Source organism: Petromyzon marinus, unplaced genomic scaffold (genome assembly GCF_048934315.1).
Source record: "Petromyzon marinus isolate PM22_M1 ecotype Great Lakes invasive population unplaced genomic scaffold, UKy_Petmar_22M1.pri1.0 PM_Scaffold_42, whole genome shotgun sequence".
Classification (NCBI taxonomy): Eukaryota; Metazoa; Chordata; class Hyperoartia; order Petromyzontiformes; family Petromyzontidae; genus Petromyzon; species Petromyzon marinus.
The window spans coordinates 389,530-401,849 of NW_027423413.1; the positions used below are offsets into that span (position 1 = coordinate 389,530).

At 53.1% G+C, this 12,320-nt stretch overlaps 1 protein-coding gene across 1 annotated transcript in view; it reads left to right on the forward strand.

Moving 5' to 3' along the window:
* The window catches only part of LOC116958131 (phosphatidylinositol transfer protein beta isoform-like), a 60,311-nt gene extending 50,983 nt beyond the window's left edge, over positions 1-9,328 (forward strand). Inside the window, exon 11 of the mRNA XM_076064403.1 lies at positions 1,093-9,328. Within this exon, the coding sequence (XP_075920518.1) occupies positions 1,093-1,143 (51 nt within the window). The 3' untranslated portion in view covers positions 1,144-9,328. The remainder of the gene's footprint in view (positions 1-1,092) is intronic.
* The last annotated feature ends 2,992 nt before the right edge of the window (positions 9,329-12,320 follow it).

Here is a 12,320-nt window from a genome sequence, read left to right on the forward strand (position 1 = left end):
CTCTACCTACCTACCCCGTGTCTCTCTACCTACCTACCCCGTGTCTCCCTCCCTACCTACCTACCCCGTGTCTCTCTACCTACCTACCCCGTGTCTCCCTACCTACCTACCCCGTGTCTCTCTACCTACCTACCCCGTGTCTCTCTACCTACCTACCCCGTGTCTCCCTCCCTACCTACCTACCCCGTGTCTCTCTACCTACCTACCTACCCCGTGTCTCTCTACCTACCTAACTACCTACCCCGTGTCTCCCTCGCTACCTACCCCGTGTCTCCCTACCTACCCCGTGTCTCTCTACCTACCTACCCCGTGTCTCTCTACCTACCTACCCCGTGTCTCCCTCCCTACCTACCTACCCCGTGTCTCTCTACCTACCTAACTACCTACCCCGTGTCTACCTACCTACCCCGTGTCTCCCTCCCTACCTACCTACCCCGTGTCTCTCTACCTACCTACCTACCCCGTGTCTCTCTACCTACCTAACTACCTACCCCGTGTCTCCCTCGCTACCTACCCCGTGTCTCCCTACCTACCCCGTGTCTCTCTACCTACCTACCCCGTGTCTCCCTACCTACCCCGTGTCTCTCTACCTACCTACCCCCTGTCTCTCTACCTACCTACCCCGTGTCTCTCTACCTACCTAACTACCTACCCCGTGTCTCCCTCGCTACCTACCTACCCCGTGTCTCTCTACCCGTGTCTCCCTCCCTACCTACCTACCCCGTGTCTCTCTACCCGTGTCTCCCTCTCCCCGTGTCTCTCTACCCGTGTCTCCCCCCGTGTCTCTCTACCCGTGTCTCCCTCCCTCCTCCCGTGTCTCCCTCCTCCCGTGTCTCCCCCCGTGTCTCTCTCCCCGTGTCTCCCTCCCCCCGTGTCTCTCTCCCCCTGTCTCCCTCCCCCCGTGTCTCTCCCCCCGTGTCTCCCTCCCCCCGTGTCTCTCCCCCCGTGTCTCTCCCCCCGTGTCTCCCCCCGTGTCTCTCTACCCGTGTCTCCCTCCCTCCCTACCCCTCCCTCCCCCCGTGTCTCTCCCCCCGTGTCTCCCTCCCCCCGTGTCTCCCTCTCCCCCCCCCCCCCCGCCGTGTGACCCCCCAGATGAGAACTAAAGGTTCAGTGAGGGGCACGTCAGCTGCCAAGGACAACTAGACAGAGAGGGAGAGAGATGGCGTCCGGACTCGCCACTCACCTCACCCTCACCGGCCAACCCTCCACACCTCACCCACAGCTACCCACTCACTCATCCACCCACCCACCCACCCACTCACTCACCCACCCACCCACCCACTCACCCACCCACTCACCCACCCACCCACTCAATCACTCACTCACCCACCCACTCACCCACCCACCCACTCACCCACCCACCCACTCACTCACTCACCCACCCACCCACTCACCCACCCACCTACTCACTCAACCACCCACTCACTCATCCACCCACTCAACCACCCACTCACTCATCCACCCACTAAACCACCCACCCACTCACCAACCCACCCACCCACTCATCCACTCATCCACCCACTCACCCACCCACTCACTCACCCACCCACCCACTCACCCACTCATCCACCCACTCAACCACCCACTCACTCACCCACTCACTCACCCACTCACTCACCCACTCACCCACCCACTCACCCACCCACTCACTCACCCACTCACCCACTCACTCACCCACTTACCCACTCACCCACCCACTTACCCACTCACTCACTCACTCACCCCCCCCACCCACTCACTCACCCACCCACCCACCCACCTACTCACCCACCTACTCACCCACTCACCCACCCACCCACCTACTCACCCACCCACTCACTCACCCACCCACTTACCCACTCACCCACCCACCCACCCATTCACTCACCCACTCACTCACCCACCCACCCACCTACTCACCCACCCACTCACCCCCCACTCCCCCCATCCCCACCTCCTTTCGGCCTGCGATAAAAATGGCCGCCAGCCGAAGCCTTGCCGCAGTTTGAGGACGCCACCGCCAGCCCAGCCGCACTCTTCCCATGATGCTTTGCTGTGACCTTTAACCTCACAGCTACACCCCTCACCCCCCCCACCCCCACCTCAACAGTATTCTCCCCCCCCACCACCACCACCACCACGTGTCTCCCTACGTCACACTCTCCCCCCTCCCTCCCCCCTCCCCCAACAACACAAACAACAACAACACAACAACAACAACACACACAACACCACAACACAAACAACAACACAAACAACAACACAAACACAAACAACAACACAAAAACACTACAACACAAACAACACCACAACACAACAACACCACAACACAAACAACAACACAAACAACACAACCCAAACAACAACCCAAACAACAACAACACAAACAACAACACTAACAACAACACAAACAACACAAACAACACCACCACCAAACAACACAAACAACATCAAACAACAACACAACAACACACAACAACACAAACAACAACACCAACAACACAACAACACAAACAACACAACAACAACACCAACAACACCGACACAACAGAGCCGACACAGCCACTGCGTCCCATCCATGTGCGGTCCACCAACCCACGCTGTTTGTGTCGCCGTGTTGTGTTGTTGTGACTCGGTGTTGTGTTGTTGACGCTGTGTTGTTGTTGTGTTGTTGACGCTGTGTTGTTGTGACGCATTGTGTTGTTTTGTTGTTGACGCTGTGTTGTTGTTGACGCTGTGTTGTTGTGATGCATTGTGTTGTGTTGTTGACGCTGTGTTGTTGTGACGCATTGTGTTGTTGTGTTGTTGACGCTGTGTTGTTGTTGACGCTGTGTTGTTGTGACGCATTGTGTTGTTGTGTTGTTGACGCTGTGTTGTTGACGCTGTGTTGTGTTGTTGACGCTGTGTTGTTGACGCTGTGTTGTTGTGTTGACACTGTGTTGTTGTTGACGCTGTGTTGTTGACGCTGTGTTGTTGTTGACACTGTGTTGTTGACGCTGTGTTGTTGTTGACGCTGTGTTGTTGTTGACGCTGTGTTGTTGTGTTGTTGACGCTGTGTTGTTGACGCTGTGTTGTTGTGTTGACGCTGTGTTGTTGTTGACGCTGTGTTGTTGACGCTGTTGTTGTTGACGCTGTGTTGTTGACACTGTGTTGTTGTTGACGCTGTGTTGACGCTGTGTTGTTGTTGACACTGTGTTGTTGATGCTGTGTTGTTGTTGACGCTGTGTTGTTGCTGTGTTGTTGTTGTTGACGTTTGCTTCTTTCGGTGAAGCCACGCAGGTAGAACATCACGAACTGAAGCAGTTCTGCTGCTGCGTTTGTGCCGCCTGATTGCGGGTCGCTCCGGGTGTTGCGATCGGCACGCCGTCATCTCAAGTTCTCGGTTCTTTCCGTAAAGTCACCACCACGTAGAAGGGAAGCGATCAAATAATAACATTTAAAAAATACAAAACGATAAGATTCCGCCGACGTTTCGACCTGCAAGGCGAGAAGCCACTCATCGTCTGGCGGTGAAATCCACGGCAAGAATCGTTTTGCCGTTTCCCTAACACGTGGCGGTGACTTTACCGAGAGAACCAAGAATAATAATTTTATTGTTTTATATTTTTATTATTTTATTGTTTACCTTCTACGTGGTGGTGGTGACTTTACCGAAAGAACCAAGAATAATAATTTTATTGTTTTATATTTTTATTATTTTATTGTTTCCCTTCTACGTGGCGGTGACTTTACCCAAAGAACCAAGAATAATAATTTTATTGTTTTACAATAATTTTATTGTTTTATATTTTTATTATTTTATTGTTTCCCTTCTACGTGGCGGTGACTTTACCCAAAGAACCAAGAATAATAATTTTATTGTTTTATATTTTTATTATTTTATAGTTTCCCTTCTACGTGGCGGTGACTTTACCGAAAGAACCAAGAATAATAATTTTATTGTTTTATATTTTTATTATTTTATAGTTTCCCTTCTACGTGGCGGTGGTGACTTTACCCAAAGAACCAAGAATAATAATTTTATTGTTTTATATTTTTATTATTTTATTGTTTCCCTTCTACGTGGCGGTGACTTTACCGAAAGAACCAAGAATACTAGCTTTAAGTCAAAACGCCCGTGAGCTATTTCAACTTTCAGTTTAACACGTTTAGGAGGCTTTCGCGACCAATATTATTATTAATGAAGGGTTTTTTTGGGGGGGGTGTTCGATCGCGTTATTTTTAAATGTGTCGTAAGCCCTCTCCACCACCCGACACGGCCAATCAGCACAAAATAAAGTGTCACGTTGACAAAAGGACACAAAATAGTTCACTACTTTAGCCCCACTGTTGTGGATTCACTCTTCAACAACACACCGGTGTAGGGCTAAAGTAGTGAACTATTTTGTCTTCTTTTGTCAACGTGACACTTTATTTTTTTGCTGCTGATTGGCCGTGTCGGGTGGTGGAGAGGGCTTACGACACATTTATAAATAACGCGCTCTAACACCCCCCCAAACAAAAATCATTCGTTACGTATTTAAAACTTTGACTACCTGTGCTACGTGTGACGGACTTTTACCCAAAGAACCAAAGAGCAATTCGTTCCTGCGGTCATCAACGCTGCGAATCGATAAAGTTATTGATCATTTGGCGGGGGCGGGGGGGCGCGGGGGTGGCGTGGATTTGGGGAGCTAGGTGGTGGTAGCGGGGGAGGGGGTCGTGCACCGACATTCGGATTTACCGGGGAGGGCGATGATGCTGCTGCTGCTGGTGGTGGTGGTCGCTCTTCTGCGGTGTGGCTGGTCCTCCGGAGGAGGGGCTCCTCAGCGGTAGCTCTGTGAAGTCCACTTGAACATTTCGGGAGGGGGATTGACGTGTCGGCGTCGCCGTCGTCGCCGTCAAAGTTATCACCACAACCATCATCACCATCACCACCATCGCCACCATCACCACCATCACCACAACCATCATCACCACCACCATCGCCATCGCCGCCATCATCATCACCACCATCGCCATCGGCGCCATCATCATCACCACCATCGCCATCATCATCATCACCATCACCATCGCCGCCATCATCACCACCATCGCCATCGGCGCCATCATCATCACCACCATCGCCATCATCATCATCACCATCACCATTACCACCGCCAACATCGCCATCATCACCACCATCGCCATCATCACCACCATCGCCACCGTTCATCATCACCGCCACGATCACCACCACCATCATCACCACCATTACCACCGCCATCATCACCATCGCCATTGCCGCCACCATCGCCACCACCATCACCATCGCCGCCGCCACCATCATCATCACCCCCATCACCATCGCCACCATCATCACCATCGCCGCCGTCACCATGATCATCACCACCATCACCACCGCCACCACCATCACCATCGCCGCCGTCACCATCATCATCACCCCCATCACCATCGCCACCACCATCACCATCGCCGCCACCATCATCATCATCACCACCATCACCACCGCCACCACCACCACCATCGCCGCCGTCACCATCATCACCACGATGGTGGTAACGCTGTGGTGAGCAGTGCCATGGTCGGTCGAGGGCCGATTGAGATTGGCCATTCACCCTCCCGGCGTTTGTAGCCACCGCGGGGGCCAAAGGGGGCTCTGGATGGGCGCGAGGGGCTGGTCACGCCTCCACCATCAATGAGTTTCCACGATCACGGACAAAAAAAAAATATCAAACGAAGCTTGTGCCAGAGGCCCCGGGGGGACAGGCGTCCATGACGTCTCCCGGCCAGAACCCATTTGGCATTCAGGAGGTCCGGTGGACCGGCTCTGGCTCCTGCCACCACGAGGGGTGGACAGTCCTCTACTCGGGGCAGCAGACTGCCAAACAACAGGGAGTGGCTCTTCTTCTGAACAAAAGAATGAAGGGGGCGTGGGAGCGTGGCGGTGAGGTGTGGGAAGCTGTAAGCCCCAGGCTATTTTGGGCTCGCCTTCCCATCAACCGGAGGCGAGGAGTGGTGGTCGTGGTTACTAATGCCTCCACCAAAGCCGATGAGTCAGATGCCTTCTATGACCTCCTGTCACAGGTGCTGGCTAAAGTGGCCCCTCGGGATAGAGTCATCTTGTTGGGTGACTTCAATGCCCGAGTTGGTCATGATGCTGGCACCTGGTCTGGAGGGATTGGAAGGCATGGGCCAGATCAGCTCAATAACAACGGTAGGAGGCTGCTAGATTTTTGTGCAGCCCATGGGCTTGTAATTACCAACACGCTGTTCCGGCATCGGCGCATCCACACAACATCATGGATGCATGCCGGATCCAAGCAAGAACATCTGCTAGACTACGTAGTGACGGAACAGCGGATGCGGGCCCATGTCCTTGACACTAGGACCTACCGTGGAGCTGATTTTCCCACTGTCCATTGACTAGTCATCTGTAAGATGCACCTGCCATTCTTCCACTCCGGTGGTGGGTGTACACCCAGGACCTCATTCAAACCCATAGTGGCCTGGCCTCAGTTATCTGATGAAAGTTGCAAGCGAGAATTTCATGATCTCTTGCAGCTGGGGTTGGCATCGTCCCCCACTCCTCCTGATGTCGAGGGTAAGTGGGCGAGGTTCAGGACTGTGACTCATGCAGCTGCAATGGCTGGGTTGGGTACATGGCCCAGACCTCAAAAGATACCCTGGCTGACGGAGGAGGTGTTCAGGATGGCTGAGAAAAAGCGACAGGCCCACTCTAATCGTCTGCAGCATTCCACATCAGAGAATGTGGAGGTTTAGCACAGCCTTTGCTCGGAGGTTTGGAGAGCCGTGTGGTGCTGCAAGGATGAGTGGTGGTCGTGGGTTGCTGAGGAGATGGAGTCTGCCTCAGTGGCCCGTGATCACAAATCGCTCTTTAACTTGTCGTGCCACACCTATTACCATCATTAGGGGGAAAAACGGTGATCCAACCTCCGACCCCCAGGAACAGCAGATTTGCTGAGCATTTCTGTGAGGTCTTGAGGGAGGGGGAAATCCCTCAGCTTGGACAACGTCATGGGGCAAAGTGAGGATGACCCTGCTGAGGCTGCTGTGCCTCAGATATCAGAAGAAGTCACCCCCTGTGAGTGGCTGGCTGAGGTGCCATCTGTTAAAGTACAGAAGGCGATCCGGAGTCTGATACCAGGAAAAGCACCGGGCAGAGATGATCTCCCAAGCGAAATGCTGAGGGAGTGTGGCGTTTGTGCACAGACTGCCCTACATGACATCATAACAACAGTCTGGACCGCTGCACGGGTTCCGCAGGATTGGAAGGATGCCCTGGTGGTCCCCCTCTTTAAGAATGGGGACCGCACAGACTGTAACAACTACAGGGGCATCTCACTCCTCAGTGTGCCGGGAAAGGTCCTGGCAAGGATTATTCAACATCGCCTTGCCAGGAACGCTGAGGAGAGGCTTGTGAAGCCCCAATGCGGTTTCAGGAAAGGGCGGTCCTGCACAGATGCCATAATGTCTGTCCGTCTGCTACAGCAGAGGTGTAGGGAATTCCAACAATACCAACATCTCTGCTTTATTGACCTGCTCAAGGCTACTGATACCATCAGTAGGCCTGGGCTCTGGGTTGTTCTTCGTGCTTTTGGAGTCCCTGACCCTCTGCTCACGATAATTAAGGACCTTCATGATGGTGAGCAGGCCCGGGTAAAACTACGTGGCCGGGAGTCAGAGCCATTCCCTGTACACCTTGGAGTGTGACAGGGATGTCCTCTGGCTCCCACATAATTTAACATCTATTTTGACCACGTAGTTTGTAAAGCCTTCGATGGCTGTACTGGAGGAATTTCCATCTGGTACAGATACAATGGGAGGCTGATCGATGCTCGGGTGCGGTCAAGAGATGGCTCCCTATTGCTCAACCAAGTTATGTATGCCGGTGATCTGGTAATCGCTGCTCACTCAGAGGAGGAGTTGGAGACGCTGCTGCTGAGACTGGAGCGTGCCACTAAGAGGTGGGGACTTACCATCAGCCCCACCAAAACTGAGCACCTGCCTGGGTATTTTGTACCATCGGACACTCCATCCCCACAACTCCCAATTGGTTACGAGGCAGTTGTGGAGAGGGTGGAGAGTTTCCCATACCTGGGCAGTGTGCTTGTGACCGGCTCCAGTTTAACAGCAGAGGTCTCGCTCCGAATCAGTCGAGCGGCAATATCTTTTCATCGGTTGCGTAACGCTGTGTGGAAGCTACCTGGTCTGTCGCTCCGCACTAAGCTTCAGGTCTTCTCGGCCACGGTCATTCCCTCCCTTCTCTACGCTTGCGAAACGTGGACCCCCCTAATGGAACATCTTCGCCGGTTAGAAACATTTAGGCTAGCCTGCCTACGATCCGTCCTGGGTTTAACCAGGCTGGATTGTATGAGGAGCTCACAAATCTTTGAAAGATCTGGACAAGGTCCCATCGGTGAGCTCCTCTGGCAGGCAAGGCTGCGTTGGCTGGGTCACGTAGCCCGCATGCCCAGCCACCGCATGCCGAAACAGCTTTTGTTCGGCCGGATCGAGGGGGCTAAGCGGGCGCGGCACGGGCTAGAGAAGAGATGGAGTGATGTGGTACAGGAGGACGTGGAGCTGAGTGGACTTGCCGATGACTGGTACCAGCGGTGTCAAGATCGGCCTCTGTGGAGGAGGCTCGTGAAGGACGCTGCTACTGGGCAGTTGGAGGCAGTCGCCCTCTAACAACAACGGAGGGCAGAGGAGCGACGCTCACAACAACGAACGGAGCGCCGGGTGGCTAAAGCACAGCAGGTTGGCACAGTAGGGAGCACAGGTGGTGCATCAGCCAGTCATCTCAGTCAGTCGACCCGTGGCACCTGCTGGGTCTGCCCCGTGACCTCCTGCCAGCGGGCGTTCGACACTTCACGTGGCCTCAGGGTGCACATAGCCTGGCACAAGCGTCGTGGTGACGTCACCGCCACTTAGTGGCGAATGGCGGTTGTTGGTGATGGTGGCGATCCATTGTTTTACTAACGTTTTAGACATTTCCATGTATTCTCATATCACTTAATTTTGCCTTTGAGATCCTGAGTCCCAGGAGAGTTGCAACAAACTGGGTTCGAATCCCGGGTCTGGGGTTTTCTCTTGTGAGGTCCATAATGGCCGTGTCGGACGTACTGAATCAGGAGAGTTACAGCAAACTGGGTTCGAGCCCTGGGTCTGGGTGTCGGATAGCCCAAAAGTCAGGACACATCGGGGTTATTGTTGTTCTCTGGGGTGGCCCACAAGTCAGGACACACAGGGTTATTTGTTTTCCAGGGTGGCCGTATAAATACCGTGTGATCATCGATAGTAACTTATATGAGCAATTAAAATGTTTGAATCCCAGTGTTAAATGAAATATCATCTCCTGTGTGTGTCCTGACTTTTGGGCCACCCGGCACTGGCTTGGTTACGCATTCGTTAACATTGTTACGCTGTTTTTGTTTAGCAATGCGCGGGGTGTTGGGGGGGGGAGGAGGCTTACAGGAGCCGCTGGTCCGAGGCAGTTACAGCGATTTCAAAGTGCCCCAGCCTCGTGATGTGTGTGTCTGTGTGTGTGTAGGTAGACAGGCAGTGTGAGTGTGTTACAGGCAGACAGTGTGAGTGTGTTACAGGCAGGCAGTGTGAGTGTGTTACAGGCAGGCAGTGTGAGTGTGTTACAGGCAGGCAGTGTGAGTGTGTTACAGGCAGGCAGTGTGAGTGTGTTACAGGCAGTGTGAGTATGTTACAGGCAGGCAGTGTGAGTGTGTTACAGGCAGTGTGAGTGTGTTACAGGCAGTGTGAGTGTGTTACAGGCAGTGTGAGTGTGTTACAGGTAGTGTGAGTGTGTTACAGGCAGTGTGAGTGTGTTACAGGCAGTGTGAGTGTGTTACAGGCAGTGTGAGTGTGTTACAGGCAGTGTGAGTGTGTTACAGGCAGTGTGAGTGTGTTACAGGCAGTGTGAGTGTGTTACAGGCAGGCAGTGTGAGTGTGTTACAGGCAGTGTGAGTGTGTTACAGGCAGTGTGAGTGTGCTACAGGCAGTGTGAGTGTGTTACAGGCAGTGTGAGTGTGTTACAGGCAGTGTGAGTGTGTTACAGGCAGGCAGTGTGAGTGTGTTACAGGCAGGCAGTGTGAGTGTGTTACAGGCAGTGTGAGTGTGTTACAGACAGTGTGAGTGTGTTACAGGCAGTGTGAGTGTGTTACAGGCAGTGTGAGTGTGTTACAGGCAGTGTGAGTGTGTTACAGGCAGTGTGAGTGTGTTACAGGCAGTGTGAGTGTGTTACAGGCAGTGTGAGTGTGTTACAGGCAGTGTGAGTGTGTTACAGGCAGGCAGTGTGAGTGTGTTACAGGCAGGCAGTGTGAGTGTGTTACAGGCAGTGTGAGTGTGTTACAGGCAGTGTGAGTGCGTTACAGGCAGTGTGAGTGCGTTACAGGCAGTGTGAGTGTGTTACAGGCAGTGTGAGTGTGTTACAGGCAGTGTGAGTGTGTTACAGACAGTGTGAGTGTGTTACAGGCAGGCAGTGTGAGTGTGTTACAGGCAGACAGTGTGAGTGTGTTACAGGCAGGCAGTGTGAGTGTGTTACAGGCAGGCAGTGTGAGTGTGTTACAGGCAGTGTGAGTGTGTTACAGGCAGTGTGTTACAGGCAGGCAGTGTGAGTGTGTTACAGGCAGGCAGTGTGAGTGTGTTGCAGGCAGTGTGAGTGTGTTACAGGCAGGCAGTGTGAGTGTGTTACAGGCAGTGTGAGTGTGTTACAGGCAGTGTGAGTGTGTTACAGGCAGGCAGTGTGAGTGTGTTACAGGCAGTGTGAGTGTGTTACAGGCAGGCAGTGTGAGTGTGTTACAGGCAGTGTGAGTGTGTTACAGGCAGTGTGAGTGTGTTACAGGCAGGCAGTGTGAGTGTGCTACAGGCAGTGTGAGTGTCTTACAGGCAGTGTGAGTGTGTTACAGGCAGTGTGAGTGTGTTACAGGCAGTGTGAGTGTGTTACAGGCAGGCAGTGTGAGTGTGTTACAGGCAGGCAGTGTGAGTGTGTTACAGGCAGGCAGTGTGAGTGTGTTACAGGCAGTGTGAGTGTGTTACAGGCAGTGTGAGTGTGTTACAGGCAGTGTGAGTGTGTTACAGGCAGTGTGAGTGTGTTACAGGCAGGCAGTGTGAGTGTGTTACAGGCAGGCAGTGTGAGTGTGTTACAGGCAGGCAGTGTGAGTGTGTTACAGACAGGCAGTGTGAGTGTGTTACAGGCAGTGTGAGTGTGTTACAGGCAGGCAGTGTGAGTGTGTTACAGGCAGGCAGTGTGAGTGTGTTACAGGCAGGCAGGGTGATTGTGTTACAGGCAGGCAGTGTGAGTGTGTTACAGGCAGTGTGAGTGTGTTACAGGCAGTGTGAGTGTGTTACAGGCAGTGTGAGTGTGTTACAGACAGTGTGAGTGTGTTACAGGCAGGCAGTGTGAGTGTGTTACAGGCAGTGTGAGTGTGTTACAGGCAGACAGTGTGAGTGTGTTACAGTCAGGCAGTGTGAGTGTGTTACAGGCAGGCAGTGTGAGTGTGTTACAGGCAGTGTGAGAGTGTTACAGGCAGGCAGTGTGAGTGTGTTACAGGCAGTGTGAGTGTGTTACAGGCAGGCAGTGTGAGTGTGTTACAGGCAGTGTGAGTGTGTTACAGGCAGGCAGTGTGAGTGTGTTACAGGCAGGCAGTGTGAGTGTGTTACAGGCAGTGTGAGTGTGCTACAGGCAGTGTGAGTGTGTTACAGGCAGTGTGAGTGTGTTACAGGCAGTGTGAGTGTGTTACAGGCAGTGTGAGTGTGTTACAGGCAGGCAGTGTGAGTGTGTTACAGGCAGGCAGTGTGAGTGTGTTACAGGCAGTGTGAGTGTGTTACAGGCAGTGTGAGTGTGTTACAGGCAGTGTGAGTGTGTTACAGGCAGGCAGTGTGAGTGTGTTACAGGCAGGCAGTGTGAGTATGTTACAGACAGGCAGTGTGAGTGTGTTACAGGCAGTGTGAGTGTGTTACAGGCAGTGTGAGTGTGTTACAGGCAGGCAGTGTGAGTGTGTTACAGGCAGGCAGTGTGAGTGTGTTACAGGCAGTGTGAGTGTGCTACAGGCAGTGTGAGTGTGTTACAGGCAGTGTGAGTGTGTTACAGGCAGTGTGAGTGTGTTACAGGCAGGCAGTGTGAGTGTGTTACAGGCAGGCAGTGTGAGTGTGTTACAGGCAGTGTGAGTGTGCTACAGGCAGTGTGAGTGTGTTACAGGCAGTGTGAGTGTGTTACAGGCAGTGTGAGTGTGATACAGGCAGTGTGAGTGTGTTACAGGCAGGCAGTGTGAGTGTGTTACAGGCAGTGTGAGTGTGTTACAGGCAGTGTGAGTGTGTTACAGGCAGTG